General features: G+C 45.1%; 1 protein-coding gene across 1 annotated transcript in view; it reads left to right on the top strand.

Annotated features, from left to right (window-relative positions):
• Window positions 1–5,308: 5,308 nt before the first annotated feature.
• hiw (MYC binding protein highwire) overlaps window positions 5,309–16,799 on the top strand; it is a 266,470-nt gene continuing 254,979 nt past the window's right edge. The window contains exons 1-5 of the mRNA XM_050182883.3: window positions 5,309–5,841; window positions 6,390–6,447; window positions 7,759–8,161; window positions 10,217–10,440; window positions 10,985–11,132. Of these exons, the coding sequence (XP_050038840.1) occupies window positions 5,687–5,841; window positions 6,390–6,447; window positions 7,759–8,161; window positions 10,217–10,440; window positions 10,985–11,132 (988 nt within the window). The 5' untranslated portion in view covers window positions 5,309–5,686. The remainder of the gene's footprint in view (window positions 5,842–6,389; window positions 6,448–7,758; window positions 8,162–10,216; window positions 10,441–10,984; window positions 11,133–16,799) is intronic.

Raw genomic sequence — 16,799 nt, 5'->3', positions numbered from 1 at the left:
CATGGATAAAGTGTTGCGGGGACAGCAAGAATTCGCTTTACCGTATCTAGACGACGTAGCGATATTCTCCGCATCCTGGCCTGAGCATATGGCGCACTTGCGGGCAGTGCTAACCCGCCTGCGCGATGCGGGCTTGACAGTCAAGGCTCCCAAGTGCCAGTTAGCACAGGCCGAGGTTGTCTACCTCGGACACGTGATTGGTCGGGGTCGACGCCGCCCCTCTGAAATAAAGGTGGCCGCTGTGCGAGACTTCCCGCAACCGCGCACGAAGACCGATATTCGGTCGTTCTTAGGTGTCGCCGGCTACTATCAGAGGTACATCCCCAGGTACTCTGATATCGCGGCTCCCTTGACGGATGCTCTAAGGAAGACAGAGCCGCAAACAGTCGTCTGGGATGAGACGAAAGAAAGAGCTTTTAGCGCCCTAAAGAGCGCCCTAACAAGCCAACCTGTGCTACGATCGCCCGACTACACAAAAGGGTTCGTTGTTCAGTGTGATGCTAGTGAGCGAGGCATGGGCGTTGTACTGTGCCAACGGGAAAATGGAGAAGTAGAACACCCCGTCCTGTATGCTAGTCGTAAGCTGACCAGTCGTGAGCAGGCGTATAGCGCCACCGAGAAAGAGTGTGCGTGTATCGTGTGGGCCGTTCAGAAATTGTCATGTTACCTAGCTGGCTCGAGGTTTATCATTGAAACGGATCACTGCCCTCTCCAATGGCTGCAGACCATCTCTCCCAAAAATGGCCGCCTCCTGCGCTGGAGCCTCGCTTTGCAACAATATTCCTTTGAGGTGCGTTACAAAAAGGGGAGTCTCAACGGTAACGCCGATGGCTTAAGTCGAAGCCCCTAACGTGGGAATCAGCCTCAAAATTGCTTGTTACTGATGTTTTTCTTCCTGAGGCAGGATTTTTTTTAACTTATTGCTTTTGTGTAGTGTTTCAAAGTGATGATGTGCTTTTTAGTGCAATTTTTCCGATTTGTGGACGCGTTCTGAGTGCTGCTAAACTACTGTAAGGAACTAGGCAGCAGTATAAAAGGGGAAAGAGCCTGGCAGGGCTTAGTGAGGGTTGTGCCGTGCTTGCTAACTGAGCGGTTGACTTTTGGCGTGGTTCTAACGCTTGCCGGAAACGAGAACAAAAATGTCAACTCTCCCGAAGTCACTTTGCAGTGTCCTGTGTGCACCTGAACGTGAGAACGAGGCCTTCTCTGTGCGCTGCGCTCAAGAAACGCCCAAGGACGCCCAACTTCGGTTATGAGCATCATCGAGCGACATCCCTCCGGACAGCGGATGCAGTCCCCTGACCATCGGGATCTCCTTCCCCCGGCGGGGCGGTCTGTTACGTTTCGCCTACAACGCGCGGTAATGCCGGCGCGGATGCAACGGACGCCGGGGCTTTGTTCAAAACGGCGGACATTTTGGCCTGTTCGACGCCGCCGCAACGCCTACCCGCCAAGCGTGTCCAGGCGTGTTTCAGTGCCACGTGTCTTCGTGTGTGCGTGTGTGTGTGTGTGCCCTCGCTTGTCAAAGCGCGGCAGCCGGGGAGCGGAGTTCCCCGAATGAGGAGCCTGGACGTCTCTCGGCTCAACTGTTCGCGCCGTCGTGTGGGTGAGGGTTGGCGATGCGTCACTACACTCGGTTCAGCAGGTCTCTCGGCCCGACAGTTCGCGCCGTCGTGGGCTCATGCTCCGCCGTCCCGTGACCTTCATCCCGTGACCTTCCCTCCTTCCCTTTTGGACCGCGACGCCGAGAGTATAAGAGCAGCTGCCCCCGGACGCCAGGAGAGAGGCTCCGATTTGTACTGTTGAGTTACGTGCTCTCCCGTCTCTCCACTTCGGTCGACCTGACCGGCCGCTCTTTTGCTATGTTAGAATAAACAAGTTGTTTTGTTACCAGTCTTCTCATGCTTTGCCGGGACCTTCGGATGCTTCCAGTGCCCCAGGCCGCCAGGCCAACGCTACCCTTGGGGCTTGCGACCCATTGGCAATAACGGGCGTCAGCACCGAGACCCCAACAACTCGTGCCAGCGGTGCGATTCCAACAGCATCGTTCGAAGCACGGGAAGCTCAGAGTAAAATCCTATACGAAAAACGTCTGAGGAAATTGGACGATAACAGGTGGGCAGCTATAAGGTGTTTAAATACGTATACAGAAAGAGCGTTGACTCACAATGGCGGAAAAGAACTAGGAAGCTAACCAGTAAGTATGCCAGACACGAGGACGAAGAAAGCGAGAGCATTAAACGACAGGTTAAAAATGCGGAGGGTAAAAATTGGATAAATTCAATGGAAAAGAAGCATAGTGTGGAACTATATCGATACTGGAAACAGCAGATAAGGAAGGAAGCGTTTTATGATAACTCAAGAGGCAGTGCCCTACTCTTTGAAGCTAGATCATCAGAACGCGGAGCTATAAAAAGAAATTTAACGAAGAAGAAGACACATGTACTGTGTGTGGTAAATATATGTAGAAACAATGGAACACCTCATACTAAAATGTGATGGTATCAAGCCCGATGTCCATGCGGCCACAGTCACCCTTCCTGAGGCTCTAGGGTTCAGAGATGATAATAGCCATGTAAATAAATGCACTTTAAAGAATGTTTACACCCTTTGGGGTGCATAGAGTTTTTGAGGCGTTTTGGGCATAGGGCACTCTTAGAAAAATTTACGCCCTTTGGGGTTTATCTTGTCCCACAACGATAATAGTGATCTGTCTTGCCCGCGTTTCCTTCCTTTAACGCTGCGAGCCCGGTACTTCCCAGTCACGAATGGCATGCGCGTTATCAGTGTGACGCAGCATTCTCGACAGGAAAGTAGCGAGCGCCGAGTTTTCAGGAAAGGAAACGCAAGCCAGCCAGATATGACGATTATCGTTGTAGGACAAATATACACCCCAAAGGGTGCAACCGTTTTAAGAGTGAGTTACTATACACTCTTCACTCACTCTTAGAAAAATTTACACCCTTTGGGGCGTATCTTGTCCCACAACAATAATCGTCAGCGGTCTTGCCCGCGTTTCCTTTATTTAACGCTGCGAGCCCGGTACTTCCCAGTCACGAACGGCATGCGCGTTATCAGTGTGACGCAGCATTCTCGACAGGAAAGTAGCGAGCGCCGAGTTTTCAAGAAAGGAAACGCAAGGAAGGCAGATGACGATTATCGTTGTGGAACAAATATACACCCCAAAGGGTGCAACTGTTTTAAGAGTGCTCTTAGAAAAATTTACACCCTTTGGGGCGTATCTTGTCCCACAACAATAATCGTCATCTGTCTTGCGCGCGTTTCCTTTCTTTAACGCTGAGAGCCCGGTACTTCCCAGTCACGAACGGCATGCGCGTTATCAGTGTGACGCAGCATTCTCGACAGGAAAGTAGCGAGCGCCGAGTTTTCAAGAAAGGAAACGCAAGGAAGGCAGATGACGATTATTGTTGTGGGACAAATATACACCCCAAAGGGTGCAACCGTTTTAAGAGTGTTGGGCAAAGTTACACCCTTTGGCATGCCCCTTCTGCCACACAACAATAATCGTTATCTGCCTTGATGCGTTTCCTTTCTTTAACGCTGCGAGCCCGGAACTTTCCAGTAACCAACGGCACGCGCGTTATCAGAAGGGGCACTCCAAAGGGTGTAAACTGTTCTATGCTGATAACGCGCGTGCCGTTCGTTACTGGAAAGTACCGGGCTCGCAGCGTTAAAGAAGGGAAACGCATCAAGGCAGATAACGATTATTGTTGTGTGGCAGAAGGGGCAAGCCAAAGGGTGTAACTTTGCCTACACTCTAAAAACAGTTGCACCCTTTGGGGTGTATTTTTGTCCCACAACAATAATCGTCATCTGTCTTGCCCGCGTTTCCTTTCTTTAACGCTGCGAGCCCGGTACTTCCCAGTCACGAACGGCATGCGCGTTATCAGTGTGACGCAGCATTCTCGACAGGAAAGTAGCGAGCGCCGAGTTTTCAAGAAAGGAAACGCAAGCAAGGCAGATGACGATTATTGTTGTGGGACAAATATACACCCCAAATGGTGCAAACTGTTTTTAGAGTGTAAGAGTGTACTGTTTTGGGGTGTATATCTGCCACACATGGAGGAAGGAAACTGAGCAGAAGCCCTAGCCCCTCCGCGCGCTGGGAGAAATAAAAGTGTGGAGGGAATGACGTAGTTCTCCTTTGTTTCGCTGTTTTCTTATTTCTATGCTGTAGTGACCCCGCCTTTCGGGCCACCATGGCGGCTTTTTTATTGTTCTGTGCGCTCACACGTACGTGTTCCTCCGTAGGTTTCGTACCGTGGCAAAGGCGCCGTGCGGGCAGGTTTGCGTTGGTCTCCGTGTTTTGTTGCGCTGCGTTATCTGGACCGTGCTCTACCGGATGTTGCTGTGGCCAGGTGGGACAGGAGGAACTAAAGTTCGTGAAATGAACGCGCATGCAACGCTGTACGCAATCTACCGCGCCACGGCAATGGCGACGGACGAAGGAATATCCGCGGGAAATTTTGCCCTCTTTGGCGGAATCATGCTAACGTGCTAACGATTGTTTAGTATTGCTGCGGAGCGCGCGGGTCCGAGCAGCACGGTTGCGCGCAGCGCGGCGTGGTTTCGCGAGAAACGTAAACAAGAGAGGAGAGCTGGCCCGATAGGCGGAGCAACGCCATGAGCAACGCCAACTTCCGGCTTCACTTTCGCTTCACAAAGAGTGACGTCAGGGCCTCTCCTTAGTTTCCTTCCTCCGTGCTGCCACACAACGATAATCGCCATGGCGATTATCTTGCTTGCGTTTCCTTTCTTGAAAACGCCACGTCCGCTACTTTCCTGTCGGGAATGCTATGTCATGCCATTGGTCATGCTGATAACTCGCATGCCGTTTGTTACTGGAAAGAACCCGGCTCGCAGCGTTAAAGAAAGGAAATACGGACGAGACGGATGACGTTTATCGTTGTGTGGCAAAGATACGACAAAGGGTGTAAACTTTTTTTAGAGTGTAAGCATTTTCTTGTGAAGAATGCATTTATTATAGAAGAGCTTTAAGACAATACATATTAAACACGTTCATATCGAACACTAGTATTATAATGAAATTATTATGAGTAATTACTTAAGCTTCTATCTAAAGTACTGCAGAAATATATTGTTCATTGTTTAATAATAATAAATTAAAACAAAAGCATCAAACCTTCATTTTATAACTCTAAGTTATTACGTGTGGTTTTTACAAGGTTTTTAAGACATGTTTGCATGTTTGCATTACACTTTGGCAAAACGCGGTATAAGTCGAGCTAAATCCAGCAACATTGTGCCATTGTTGATTTTTGTGACATATTTTGGGCGAGTTGCGCGATGATTCTAGACTCACCTGCGTAAAACGAGTGAGTGCGGCGGTGTTTTGTGACTGACTGCCCGTGGAATGCTGTGAATCCGTCCGGGCGCGGGAACTGGATGCCGGCGGTGGAAAATGTCCCTGCGGCGTGCCTCGCACGTGTGCGGTGCGCACAACGGAGGCTGCAGTTCCACTTTCGTAGCGGACGCCGGTCGCCGTAGATGTAGCAGTAGTAATAGAAGCATCAGGAGAAGCCTCCTTCGCGGTCACACCTCTCGTACGAGCAGCAGCAAGATGCCCGCTTAGAGCTCACAAGCGGACGCGTTCAATCGCAAGACACATTCTAAATTTTTCTCACATCCCTACCCCGAAGCAGTAATGGCCTGTGTTACCGTCAGCGGCGTCCCGTGCACGAGCTCGAAGTATCAGACGCGCTCTATGAAGCGCTCTCTCTCCAGCGCCTGCTCGTTTGACACAAGCGAAGATGCGCTGCAGAGGGAGTTTCACGAGATGTTCCGGCTTCCTTTGGAGCGGTAAGCAATCATTTCAAGACCGCCAAGAGGGCAGGCTTGTCTCGCCCCTGTACCTGTTGCTTGATCGCAATCCGCATGTGTAAAATAGCACTGCAATGTGCGCATTGAAGCTGTAACGTGTGGCTGTTATTAGCTGTCAAACGCCGCTCGGCGTGCGCCTGACTTGCGAGCTGGCGCAATGGAATTTGACCGTGCGATCGCGTCGCGCACCGTCACAAATTGTTCTATTTCGATCCCAAACAAAACGCACTTCATGAGGCGTGGCTGCTTGTGGGTCCCGTATCATAGTTGTAATGATTTGCATTTATGTAAATAATGTGCAACGCCAAAACGAGCATGATGAAAATTGAGAAAGAATGTGTTCGTTTCGCGTTATGTGCTTTCAATTTCTTTTTTTTTTTTTATTTCAGTCCGAAACGCCGCTTCATAGCTTTTCTTCGTCTTCCTCTTTTAGTTTGATACATAGAGATAATCTGAACAAATTTGAATATGAAATTTGCTTCGCAGTTGTGACACGTTTTGTAAATGTTGCATGGTTAATTGCGCAGGAGAAAACACGACAAGAAATCCAGGAAGAAAACACCGAAAGAAAGAAGAAAGCTAAAGGTGTGTGATTGAAGTCTTGCCTGAACATGTTCATTCTGGGAAAGAGTTCGGTTGGAATATATTCTGGTAGATGAATATATTTCGGCCAAACAGGTAATCTTTGATCGCGATCGAGACCGATCAGAATCGAATTCTTCGATTACGATTCGCCCTTTCCGCAGCTTGCACCACGGAGCCAATCGCAATCGAGAAATTTAATCCCGATCGGTTTCGACCGTGATTAAAAGGGCCCGTGTGGCACCCGTATAATAAACACTGCCTCGGTAAGTTTAAAGTGGTATTGACACATCGATGATTGAGAGAACATTCGTGTTATTGTGGCAGTAATTTGGTTTCTTTTACATGAACTGCGTGTTCTCTCTTTTATACATTTTAGAATTTGAATCAGTGTTTACTGTTGTTCCATCACTTTAGTTTTTGAGATGAACACTGACTTAAAAAGTTGGCTATTAATGCTAGCAGGTTCTTATTTCTGTGAGTGGTGGCTTTGAATGAGCATGCCGTGTCACACTGAACATGTTCATCACTTTCTTGCCATGCTGCTGTGCACTGGGCAGTACCGTTTGAAAGTTATCCCACTGATGTCATTAAAATTGCACATAATGCATGTATAACCTGTGGCGATTGGTCTCTCATGACAAATATTCACTTTAATTAAACCTTAATAAAGTTTGACACTACCATTACAGTTCTTAGGATGTCAGCAGTGTCCAAAATGTGCTCCTGTTAATAATGCTGCATTTTCAAACCTTCAGCACCAATGAAAAAAAAAAAACTTACATTTCTGCTGACACCCAGCAATTCTTAGAGCCCTTTTTGCACACGAGAAGCATAATGTGAGGTGATATCATTAATACTTGAAGCTTAAGTGCTGTAGTTTAGTATCGATAGATTTTCCTGAATATGTATTTTTCTTCTCAATAATATGGGTTAGCTGTTATTGTAGAGTGCTACCATATTCCCTCCAACACATTCTTATTCATCAGGAAATTTATTTCTCATGATCCAGGCCTCCTGTGACTACATGGCCAAAATAAACATACTCCTGTGCAGTCTGTTTACCAATCGTGAACCCTTGTTCCCTTGCCAGGCTGTTGCTGACCTTAATCTTTTGCATATTAATTCTCTAATCTACTCTTAGACATTGCCAGTTTAAGCCCTCAATCATATGTTGCAAGTTAACCTTAGCTTTGAATAACAGTGAGTATGAATTGCAATGCACGTGTTGTATGTTTATAAGGTGCACTGTTTTCATGGTGGCAAATGCCGCTCATTGCCACTTGAAGAACCCATTGCCCTTCTTATGTGCAGAACAAGGCAGCAGACATCCAGCCATGGAGGAGTCCAGTCTTAGAGATCCAGGGAAATCCTTCTCCCTTTGCTGTCTTCACCAACGTTCGGCAGTGCATCCTCGTGAAACATCTCCAGGACTCTGCCAGACACTTCTACTGGATTACTGCTCCACAGTCGGCAGCGCTGCTTCACGCCCTCGACTCTGATTCAGAGAATGAAGGAGAAAGTGCTGCAGAGAGCAAAGATGCTGTACAGACTGTGCCACGCATTGTGGGTGTTGGCCTCTGCACTGTGTTTGAGCTCATTCGGGAGAGCCGTTCAGTGCAACCAGCATTCTGTCTGTCAGTTCTTCGGGCACTGCTGGATGTTCTCCAAGGTCAGCAGCCTGAAGGATTTCGTTCTGAGCCCCCGGAAGTACTTGGTGAGTTGGCTAGCTGTCGATGCGCTTGGGAACACGCTCTGAATGGTTTCAGTTTACATGCTTTTCTTTTACTTGCAATCATTCATGCCATTTACTGTAGAGTCGCATTGCTGCGTCAAAAATAAATGAATGCGAGGAAGTTGCTATCTGGGGAAACATGATCCTAGTGCTCTCTACCGTGAGGATATGAACTGATAATTTATATCCATCAATAAATCAATACTTTTATTTCCTTTTCAATAGGAGGAGCCATAAGAATGGCTTGGTGAAGATCCTTGCCTCATTTGTTTTGGCATACACAACATATGGCATAGCACAGATAACATAGGTTCTGCATGTTTAAAAGAAATAAGAATACACACGATACACATGACACAAAATTCTCAAGTACATTGCGAGCAATGCTTGTATATATTTAGGAACTGCTGCTTATGAGATAGCAGAAATACAGGGGAAACATTAAATCACACAAACAGATGCGATTAAAACAACTTGATTTCTTTGTTAAAGTAACAAAATAGGCCAAAGGATTCTTGATGCAACTTTTTTAATAATTGCAGAATGGTATAGGATAAAGCCTGTCTCAAAGTAGTTAGCTTACGGAGTTGGTATTTTCCGTAGTTCTTCATTTCTGGGAAGTGGTATACTTTCATTTATATGCAGTTATGTGAGTTGTGTTATGACTGTGTCATTCTGCTTGACAGATGATCTATAGCAGAGTAATAATCTGTTATAATATAACTGTTATGCAGGAGAAATATTACACTGTTTAAACAACTCTCTAGAGGGCTCATTATGAGGTACAGGTGCCGACAAAAGTGGTATACTCCACGCAGTGAGAGCCGGAGCAACGGCAAACTGCATCGCAACGCCATCTACAGGCAGCATCTGGGATCGAGACAGCCAATGGGTGTCAACTGAAACGAGTCAAGCGACATGTCTGCCGATAATAAAGGACACCCATTGGCTGTTTTGATCCCACATGCCACCTGTACATTGCGTCGCGATGCAGTGTGCCTCTGCTCCGGCTCCCGCTGCGTGGAGTATACCACTTTTGTCGGCGCCTGTACATTAGTTATACATTGTATGGCCTTTTTTTGAAGTAGATGTAACTTAGACACATTAGTAATACCATTTGTACCTCAAACAAGGCGACAGCACTGAAGCAGTGAAAGTATCAAGGAATTATAGAGCATAACTTACTTTTACAATTAATACACATCTCAGTCTGGTAATTATGTAAACAGCCAAAGAAACTTTGGAACAGATGTTGACAGAGGTCAACAAATAATCAATTAATAAGGTTCTGCTGTATTTGTATCTACCTTTTGTTTGCAGAACAGGTATATCTATATACTTTTCCATTGGGGGGGGGGGGGGAGAGCACTTGCCCTATGGACTGTTGCACGTGAGTACAAAGGCATGTGCTGCAGCTTCGGCAGTGCTTTTGTGGGAGGCTCACACATAATTACAACAGTCCAGAGAACATTATAGTGAAGCCCAGGGTGCTCTCATTGGAAAGGTCTACAGACAGCAATCGCAACACTTAAATAATACATGTTGACAAATCTTGCAGGATGACAACGCACCACTTACTGCAGTGCTTGTGTACCTCTAAGCTGACAGAAGATAGTAATAGATTGAAGAAATAGAGAAACAATATATTTATTGCAAGCTGATTGCATACCTACTTACCATGTGAATGGCATGAATGCTAGTCATCATTAGTAATTTATAGCCATAGGAGTGATTTAGGGTACTGTCATGTTCTATGGTGTCGCATCTGCATGCACTGAGTCTGATATGCAGATGAAACATTGCTTGTGCAGATTATGGTAGGGTATCTTGCATTGGTAGTATGCTCAGACACTGTTATAAATGCAGTCCCCTTCATTACAGTTTGATTATATTCACTGCTGTGTGTATTTGAAAACTGCATGACCCATGTTTTAGCACAGGGTTGGGATTTGGAAGATGCAATTTTTAGTGTCAGCATTGATTTACACTTGTTGCAGTAGCGAATTTCAAAATTTTAATTGTCTGTTTTGTTTCCAGACAAGATGTTCGATCTCTTGCTGGACATCGCGACTAAGGCAGCTGCGCCTGTGCAGTATGGTCAGGCACACTCGAGCAACAGCGAGGTGCTGTCACAACTGACTTCGAATGCATGTGCCTGCCTGCTCAGCCTTGTGGTAGCAACAGGGGACACGTCCAAGATGCTATCTGCTACTGCTGCGCTGCTCATGAGTCCACGGAGTCTGACGGCTGAGGAAATTCCAGTATGCCAAATTTTCCTTTGCATTGAATTAAGATTATCCCTATAGTCATTTTGTTTGCATTTCTCAGGAATTGTGGGAGCATGGAACCTGCCAACAGAAGTTGTCAAATTAAGAACACTGTAAAAAGGGAAAGGGAGAGAATATGAGAAGGTGAGGTTGGGTATGTTAACCAGAAAACAGGAAGAGGCATTTGGTTGGCTGACTTTTGTAGGGGGAGGCAGATAGGGGAATTGAAAGTTTAAAAAAAGGAAAGTGTGAGAGTAATCTCACATGGTGAAAGGTGATCACACAGACCAGTAGGTGTTAAGAAATGTAATAGTGCCTTTAGATAATTCGTGTGCTGATGAATGGCAAAGTAAAAAAAAAGAAAAAAAAAAGGGTATAACATGCTTTTCAAGCTTCACCAATAATTTGTTTACATAACCTTTTTACCTAACTGCAGCAGTTAATTTCACACACACCAAAAAATGCATTTCAGTTATATGAGTGGGCCTTTTACTGCGTCTGATATTCTGGTATGTGTGTGGTCTTGACAAACTTTCAGATGCCAAGCATTCTAGTGGCAATGCAAAAGAGTGTCCAAGCAGTTTTGTTGGGAAAAGTTCAGCGCCCCACCTGGCTCAGTCATGGAATCCCAAGGACGGCACACTGTGGAACATTTTCTTTGCACTTGCCAAAGTCTTCCCATTTTGGTAAGTATTGAGATGCATTCTCAGTTGTTCTTTCTTAATACTGTATGACTTTCCAACTGCCTCCTAGAATGCAGACTAAGCTTCTTAAAGGGACACTCAAGAGCTGCAGTAAATTATGTGGGGTCTGAACTGCTCTTGGGATCTTCAAGAGGTGTACGGTAGTGCGATTAAAAGACGGGACAAAAAAAGACACACAGGGACACACACAGCGCTAACTAATTGCGCTACTGTACACCGCTTGAAGATGCATTACCAACAAGCCCACATTGCAACCTTCGTGCTCTTGGGAACAAAGGGCATCTGTGTTATGCACGATTGTCGGGTGGCGACCCTGTCATGCCGTCTCTCGTTGCAGCTGCGTAAATGTGACACTTCCACACTTCCACCATCGCGTCTGTGTCATGAGGGGAAGCTGAATGTCGTGGGACGTGAGTGACTGGAGTGTCCCCACAATTTTGTTTTAGGCTGATGAAGTATTTTAACAACACTGTTTTTATTCATTTGGAAAAAAAGAAAGAAAGAAAAGTTTGGTTACCACTGGAGAACATGAAGGCTGAACTCTCGTCTGAATTTTTCACCAAAACATCGGTAATAAAACACCGTTTTCACATATTTGGTTTGTTTTGGTGCAGGAAAAATTCCTCTGAAATATGGTGTAGTCCTCTGTTACCGATAAACAATTAGATATGCCCTAGTTTAAGCTGTCTAAATCCATGATGTCATGGAGAGCTGGTGCAGGATCCTCAGGACAGCAGCGACACTCGTCTTTGGTTTTTGTATCTTTTCTAACTTGCCAAGTCTTCTCTCGCAACATGAATGGTACTTTTGCTATTTGTTATCACAGGAATATATTTTACTAATACAGTTAACTTATTTTTTTTTTTACTATCCCTTTAACTCTTTCAGTGCAGGAGTCTTTTCTTTTTTTAAACGGCAACGCACCCTCAGCGATGGTTTTCTTGCTTGGATATTATAAAATGTAAACTATGGTTTTCATTTATATGAAAACATGATTTCATTTCATTCATTTTATTTTTGGTTAATGAAAAATGCGCATTTGAATGGAGAGAGTGGAGAATGTACTGGCACGCCAGTGACATAGTGGGACAGAAATGCGGGAATTTACTGATACGTCAGTGACACTGAAAGGGTTAACCATCAAACTGCCAATTCACCCTAACTCCAGCCTGACATATAACTTTTTGTTCTTTTTTGACAATAAGTTGTCAAGTTTTTTTAATGTATTAAGTCACACAGACTAAGCTACAAATCGCCTGCAGCGTGACTTCTGTGTTATGGTGCAACTGCTTTTACAAAATACTATTTATTCATAATTAACCCTTTCGCTGTCGGACCTTTCTGGCCGTGACGCACCCCCAGTGTCGGCTTGGTTTCAGGGAACGAGCATAACAGGGAATGAACATAGCAATTTATTTTTGGTTATGATTGGTATACAAATAACGTAGTCAATGCTATATGCACATTTCAGTGTTCTGCAGCTGCTGTTAGTAAACATCATCATCATCATCAGCCTGACTATAAAATCCGTTCAACATCCGAATCTGACGATGCGGAACCCTCTTCCTCGCATGCGACTCTGTCCGAGTCCGAATGCGAGCTCAGCTCGTATTCTAAATCGGAATTGAGCCACCGCACCAATGAGCAGACGAAGGTCCCGCGCGCCGAGCCATCCGAAAGTAACCGCGCGCTGGGAGGATGCGCTTTCAGTCGCCCGCACAACGGAGAGAAATGGGACGTTGCGTGATCAAGAAGACAGAGGGAGATGGAAAAGGGCTAAACAAAGTTCGAAGGGCTTTATGTTTACTGCTGCAAGTCGGAAGCGAGGGTTCGGCGAGAGAGCAAAAGCAGCAATCGAGTCACTCTTTTCGGAGAGGCAACGGCACGTGCGCCTGAACTTGACGCGGCGTAGCAGACACACCAACAGAAGAAAAATAAAAACCTTCAAACCAGCGGAGATGGCAGAACAACCCTTGAACCCATAACCACACGCACGCGACGCGGAGCCACCGCGCCACTCAGCAAAGAGAAAGTGGGGAGTGGCAGTCGCACCGTACTCTTCAATACATGGGTTAACACAGGTCGGGGAGAATATACGAACTTGTAGAAAGAGTCAACAGATGGCGTGGCCAATTCAGGAGCGCCAGCTTTGCGCTCAGGCGCGAAATTTTGAACGCACGATAGAGAACGTACCGGTACGTCAGTGACACCGTGGGGGGGAAGTGCGATGACGTACCGGTAAGCCCGTGACAGCGAAAGGGTTAATGGGCAGAAACTACTACTAATTACCTCCAGACCCAATTGTTTGTTTCATCATGCGGTGACAATGGCTCAATAGAAAATTGAGGAAGATGTGAAGCATTTAAGGTATGTCATAAAATGAAGATACATAAAAAAATTGATGTGCTAGAAGAACAGTGTAGAAGATTGTAAGTATTCACGAACTCTGAATTTATTTTATTCAATGATGTAATATCATGGCAGTACTTCTTTTCTATTCTACCATGTTACTTCTTGAAAACAGAGAACTTGCTCAGCCATGCCAACATGCTGTGTTGCTGTAATCTACAGCATTTTCTGAACCCTATTCTTCACCCATGGTGTTGATTTCAAGCGGAGACTTTCGAGGTCTTTCATAGACAGGGTTATACCCATCTATAACAAATTCAACAATTTCATGAAACGTGTGCAATTTATCAATACTTTGTTATATCTGGACTTACCATGATAAACATGTGAAATATTGAAGCTGACACAGCTGTTTTCAATGAATCACCACTTTATTGAAAGAACTGAGTGAAGACTGGTTGCTTTTACAATGTATTGACTACAAAGTCCACTGTAATTCTACCAGAGATGAGAAGGGGAGTCATAGCTGTGAATGCACGTGGTTGTGATTGAAGGTGTGCCTGTCATGTCATGACCAATTATCACACAGCAGTTTTGCAGCCTGCATGTCTCTCTGGTGTCTTGTCTATTAGTGAATGTACTGACATATGTGTGGTCATTCGGCCAAGTAATCCGAGATGCTGGGTCATGCTGCCATTGCCAAATGCTTGCGGGGCTTTCTTATCTGCCCGAATAATAGTTTCACAACATGCAGATCCAAGACCTTCATTTCATGAATGCAGTTTGGAGCATGCTAGTATGGACTAGTATGGAGTGCAATATCATAATTTGGAGCACGTGATGAAAAGGAAGAAAGGAAGGCAGTCTCTTCTAGGGCAATATGATGGATGCAGCCTACATGCAGCAAACAGTGAATGAACGCACACGTAGTGAGCCCAGTCACTTTTGGCAGACATGGTGTTTCCATCCACATTTTGCAGTGTGAAGAAAGCTGATGAAATAGCCCAACCATTGTATAACCGAACATCCATGCTTGCTAGCATTCAGAGTTGTTAATGTCTACTGTCTTGAAAAGCACAATGCAACATATTCATAGAGGCTATTTTGCATTTCTAGGAAGGTGTAACTCGTGTATGTGTTTGTGCTAAGAATTATGAAAACAAACCTACACATTTAGGACTGCATGACAATCAACACATTGTAGACTTTCTTGTTCAAATATTGAAATCTGTTAATATCATCATCTTTGCACCAGTTTGTGTTATAGTACCTGGTGTATGGCCACAGATAGTTCAAAATGATCTGTGGACAAAATACACACTGCACAACAGCCTAGTGCATTACAATGTGCTAGTGTGATAAACGATTATCGAATAAATATGTTTTATTTTATGGTGGCTTTTCGTTTCTCTCTGAATGCCCATGAAATGCCGCAGGGTGGATAGTGTGCAAAAAAGAAAGTGAATTGGTAGGGCGAGGTGTGGTGGAGAGGCTGCAAGACAACCTTAGACCGGAAAGTTCCAGGACATGAGTTCATAAAAAAAATACATTCAACTTATAAATACAGTTTGTGCAGCTCCCCTTTGAAGTAGTCTCCTTTGCAGTCTATACACAGGTTGTAATGCTTTTTGAGATCTTGGTAGCAGTTAGAGAAACCTTGTTTTGGCAGAACTGTCACCTCCTCTGTCGTAGCACCTTTATGGCCTCAACGCTCTCCATCCAGCACCCCCTTAGGGCTCTTTTCATGCATGGAAACAGAAAAAATTGTGTGGCGAGAGGTTAAAAGAGCATGGACGATGCAAAAGTGCAGTTATGCTGTGCTTGGCAAGAAATTTTGTGATGATCAGGGTAGTGTGTAGCCTTGAATTATAATTTACATTGTGACAGTGTTCCACGCACGTGTTTGAACACACAAATATAAAACTCTTGATTCAACTTCTGCTTTTGTGGGATGAACTCGTAGTGCATGACATCTCTGGCACGGAAAAATACAGCCCACATCATCTTTACTGCCGGCTTCTACCAGCGCACCGGTCTTGATGTTGGAGAGCTCACGGACTATCATTCGGCACTAGGCCTCTTTGTTAGACGTTCATACTGATAGCACCATGTTTCATCTTCAGCAATGATGATGTCAACGGTGAATTCTTGTCCAGGAGCAAATCAGCACTAACTGATGCCGGCGTGTTCTTCTGGTCCTGGGTGAGGGAGTGCAACACTAGTTGGCCGAGTCTGAAATTTCGCTTTCATTTCCCCAAGTTGTTATGCAAAATTTGGCAGCACATTGTCTTACTGATGTGAGGACGTCTGATGGCATGTCGACGGTAATGATGTAGTCTTCCTGTACAACATCAGTTATCCCTGCCACATTGTCTTCATTCTGTGAGGTTGATGGGCGCCCCTGCCTTGTGTCGTCTTTCAATGACATTCTCGCCGAGATGCACCTCTTGTGCCACTCAAAAACTCATGCCCATGATAGTTTCTCATTGCCGTAATGAAGAAGCTCATAAGTTTGTGTGGCTGTCTTGCCAAGCCTCATGCAGAACTTTTTGTTTACATTTTAGTTAACATGGATGTTCATATGTTCACAGTCACTCACAGTGGAATGTGCCAACTAATGGCAACAGATTTTTCAGCAACCTAATGCCATCTAGTGGCTGCCACAACAACTAACACAAATAACACAGGTTAGTGCCAAAGATACATGCACATAACATATGTTTCGGGGAATCACTTATACAGAAGAATATAAATCGGTGTTGGAATCTTATGGACAAAGTTTATAGTTTGGCTCCCCTGATGAAAAGCCCTGAGCATGTCTGTGCCTGTTCATACCCTTCTCTTGGTCATATATCTGTTCAAACGAAGCTGGATGTCTATACCTTATCCTCATAGAAGCCACTACATTTTGGATCATGCTTTATTCAACTTCGGTTAATTCAAACAAAAAAGTGAGGTCCCTGTCATTTCAAAATATTGCCAAGTCGAGTGTATGCTAAAAAATTCTGTCATGTTTAAAGTGCACTCATCATAAGCCACATTGCTTAAAATATCTATTGTAATATATGTGTAGTTAAAGGCCCCCTCACCAGGCTACACAGCAAACTTCGTTTATATGCTGGAAGTTGTTACATGTCCTCTAGGGAGCGTTCTGCCCAACAAATTTTTCAAATTGGTTCATTAATAGCAGAGATAGAAATATTTCAGTGCCACGAACGCATGATTTCAGGAGGCGAACTCCACTGCCAAGCGAGAGACTCTGTCGACTTGCCCCATCTTGTCTCCGCAAGCGAAATTCCT

Source organism: Dermacentor andersoni, chromosome 4 (genome assembly GCF_023375885.2).
Source record: "Dermacentor andersoni chromosome 4, qqDerAnde1_hic_scaffold, whole genome shotgun sequence".
NCBI classification, from domain to species: Eukaryota; Metazoa; Arthropoda; class Arachnida; order Ixodida; family Ixodidae; genus Dermacentor; species Dermacentor andersoni.
Note: the sequence above shows the minus strand (reverse complement) of the source record. Positions and strands in the feature narration are given on the sequence as shown.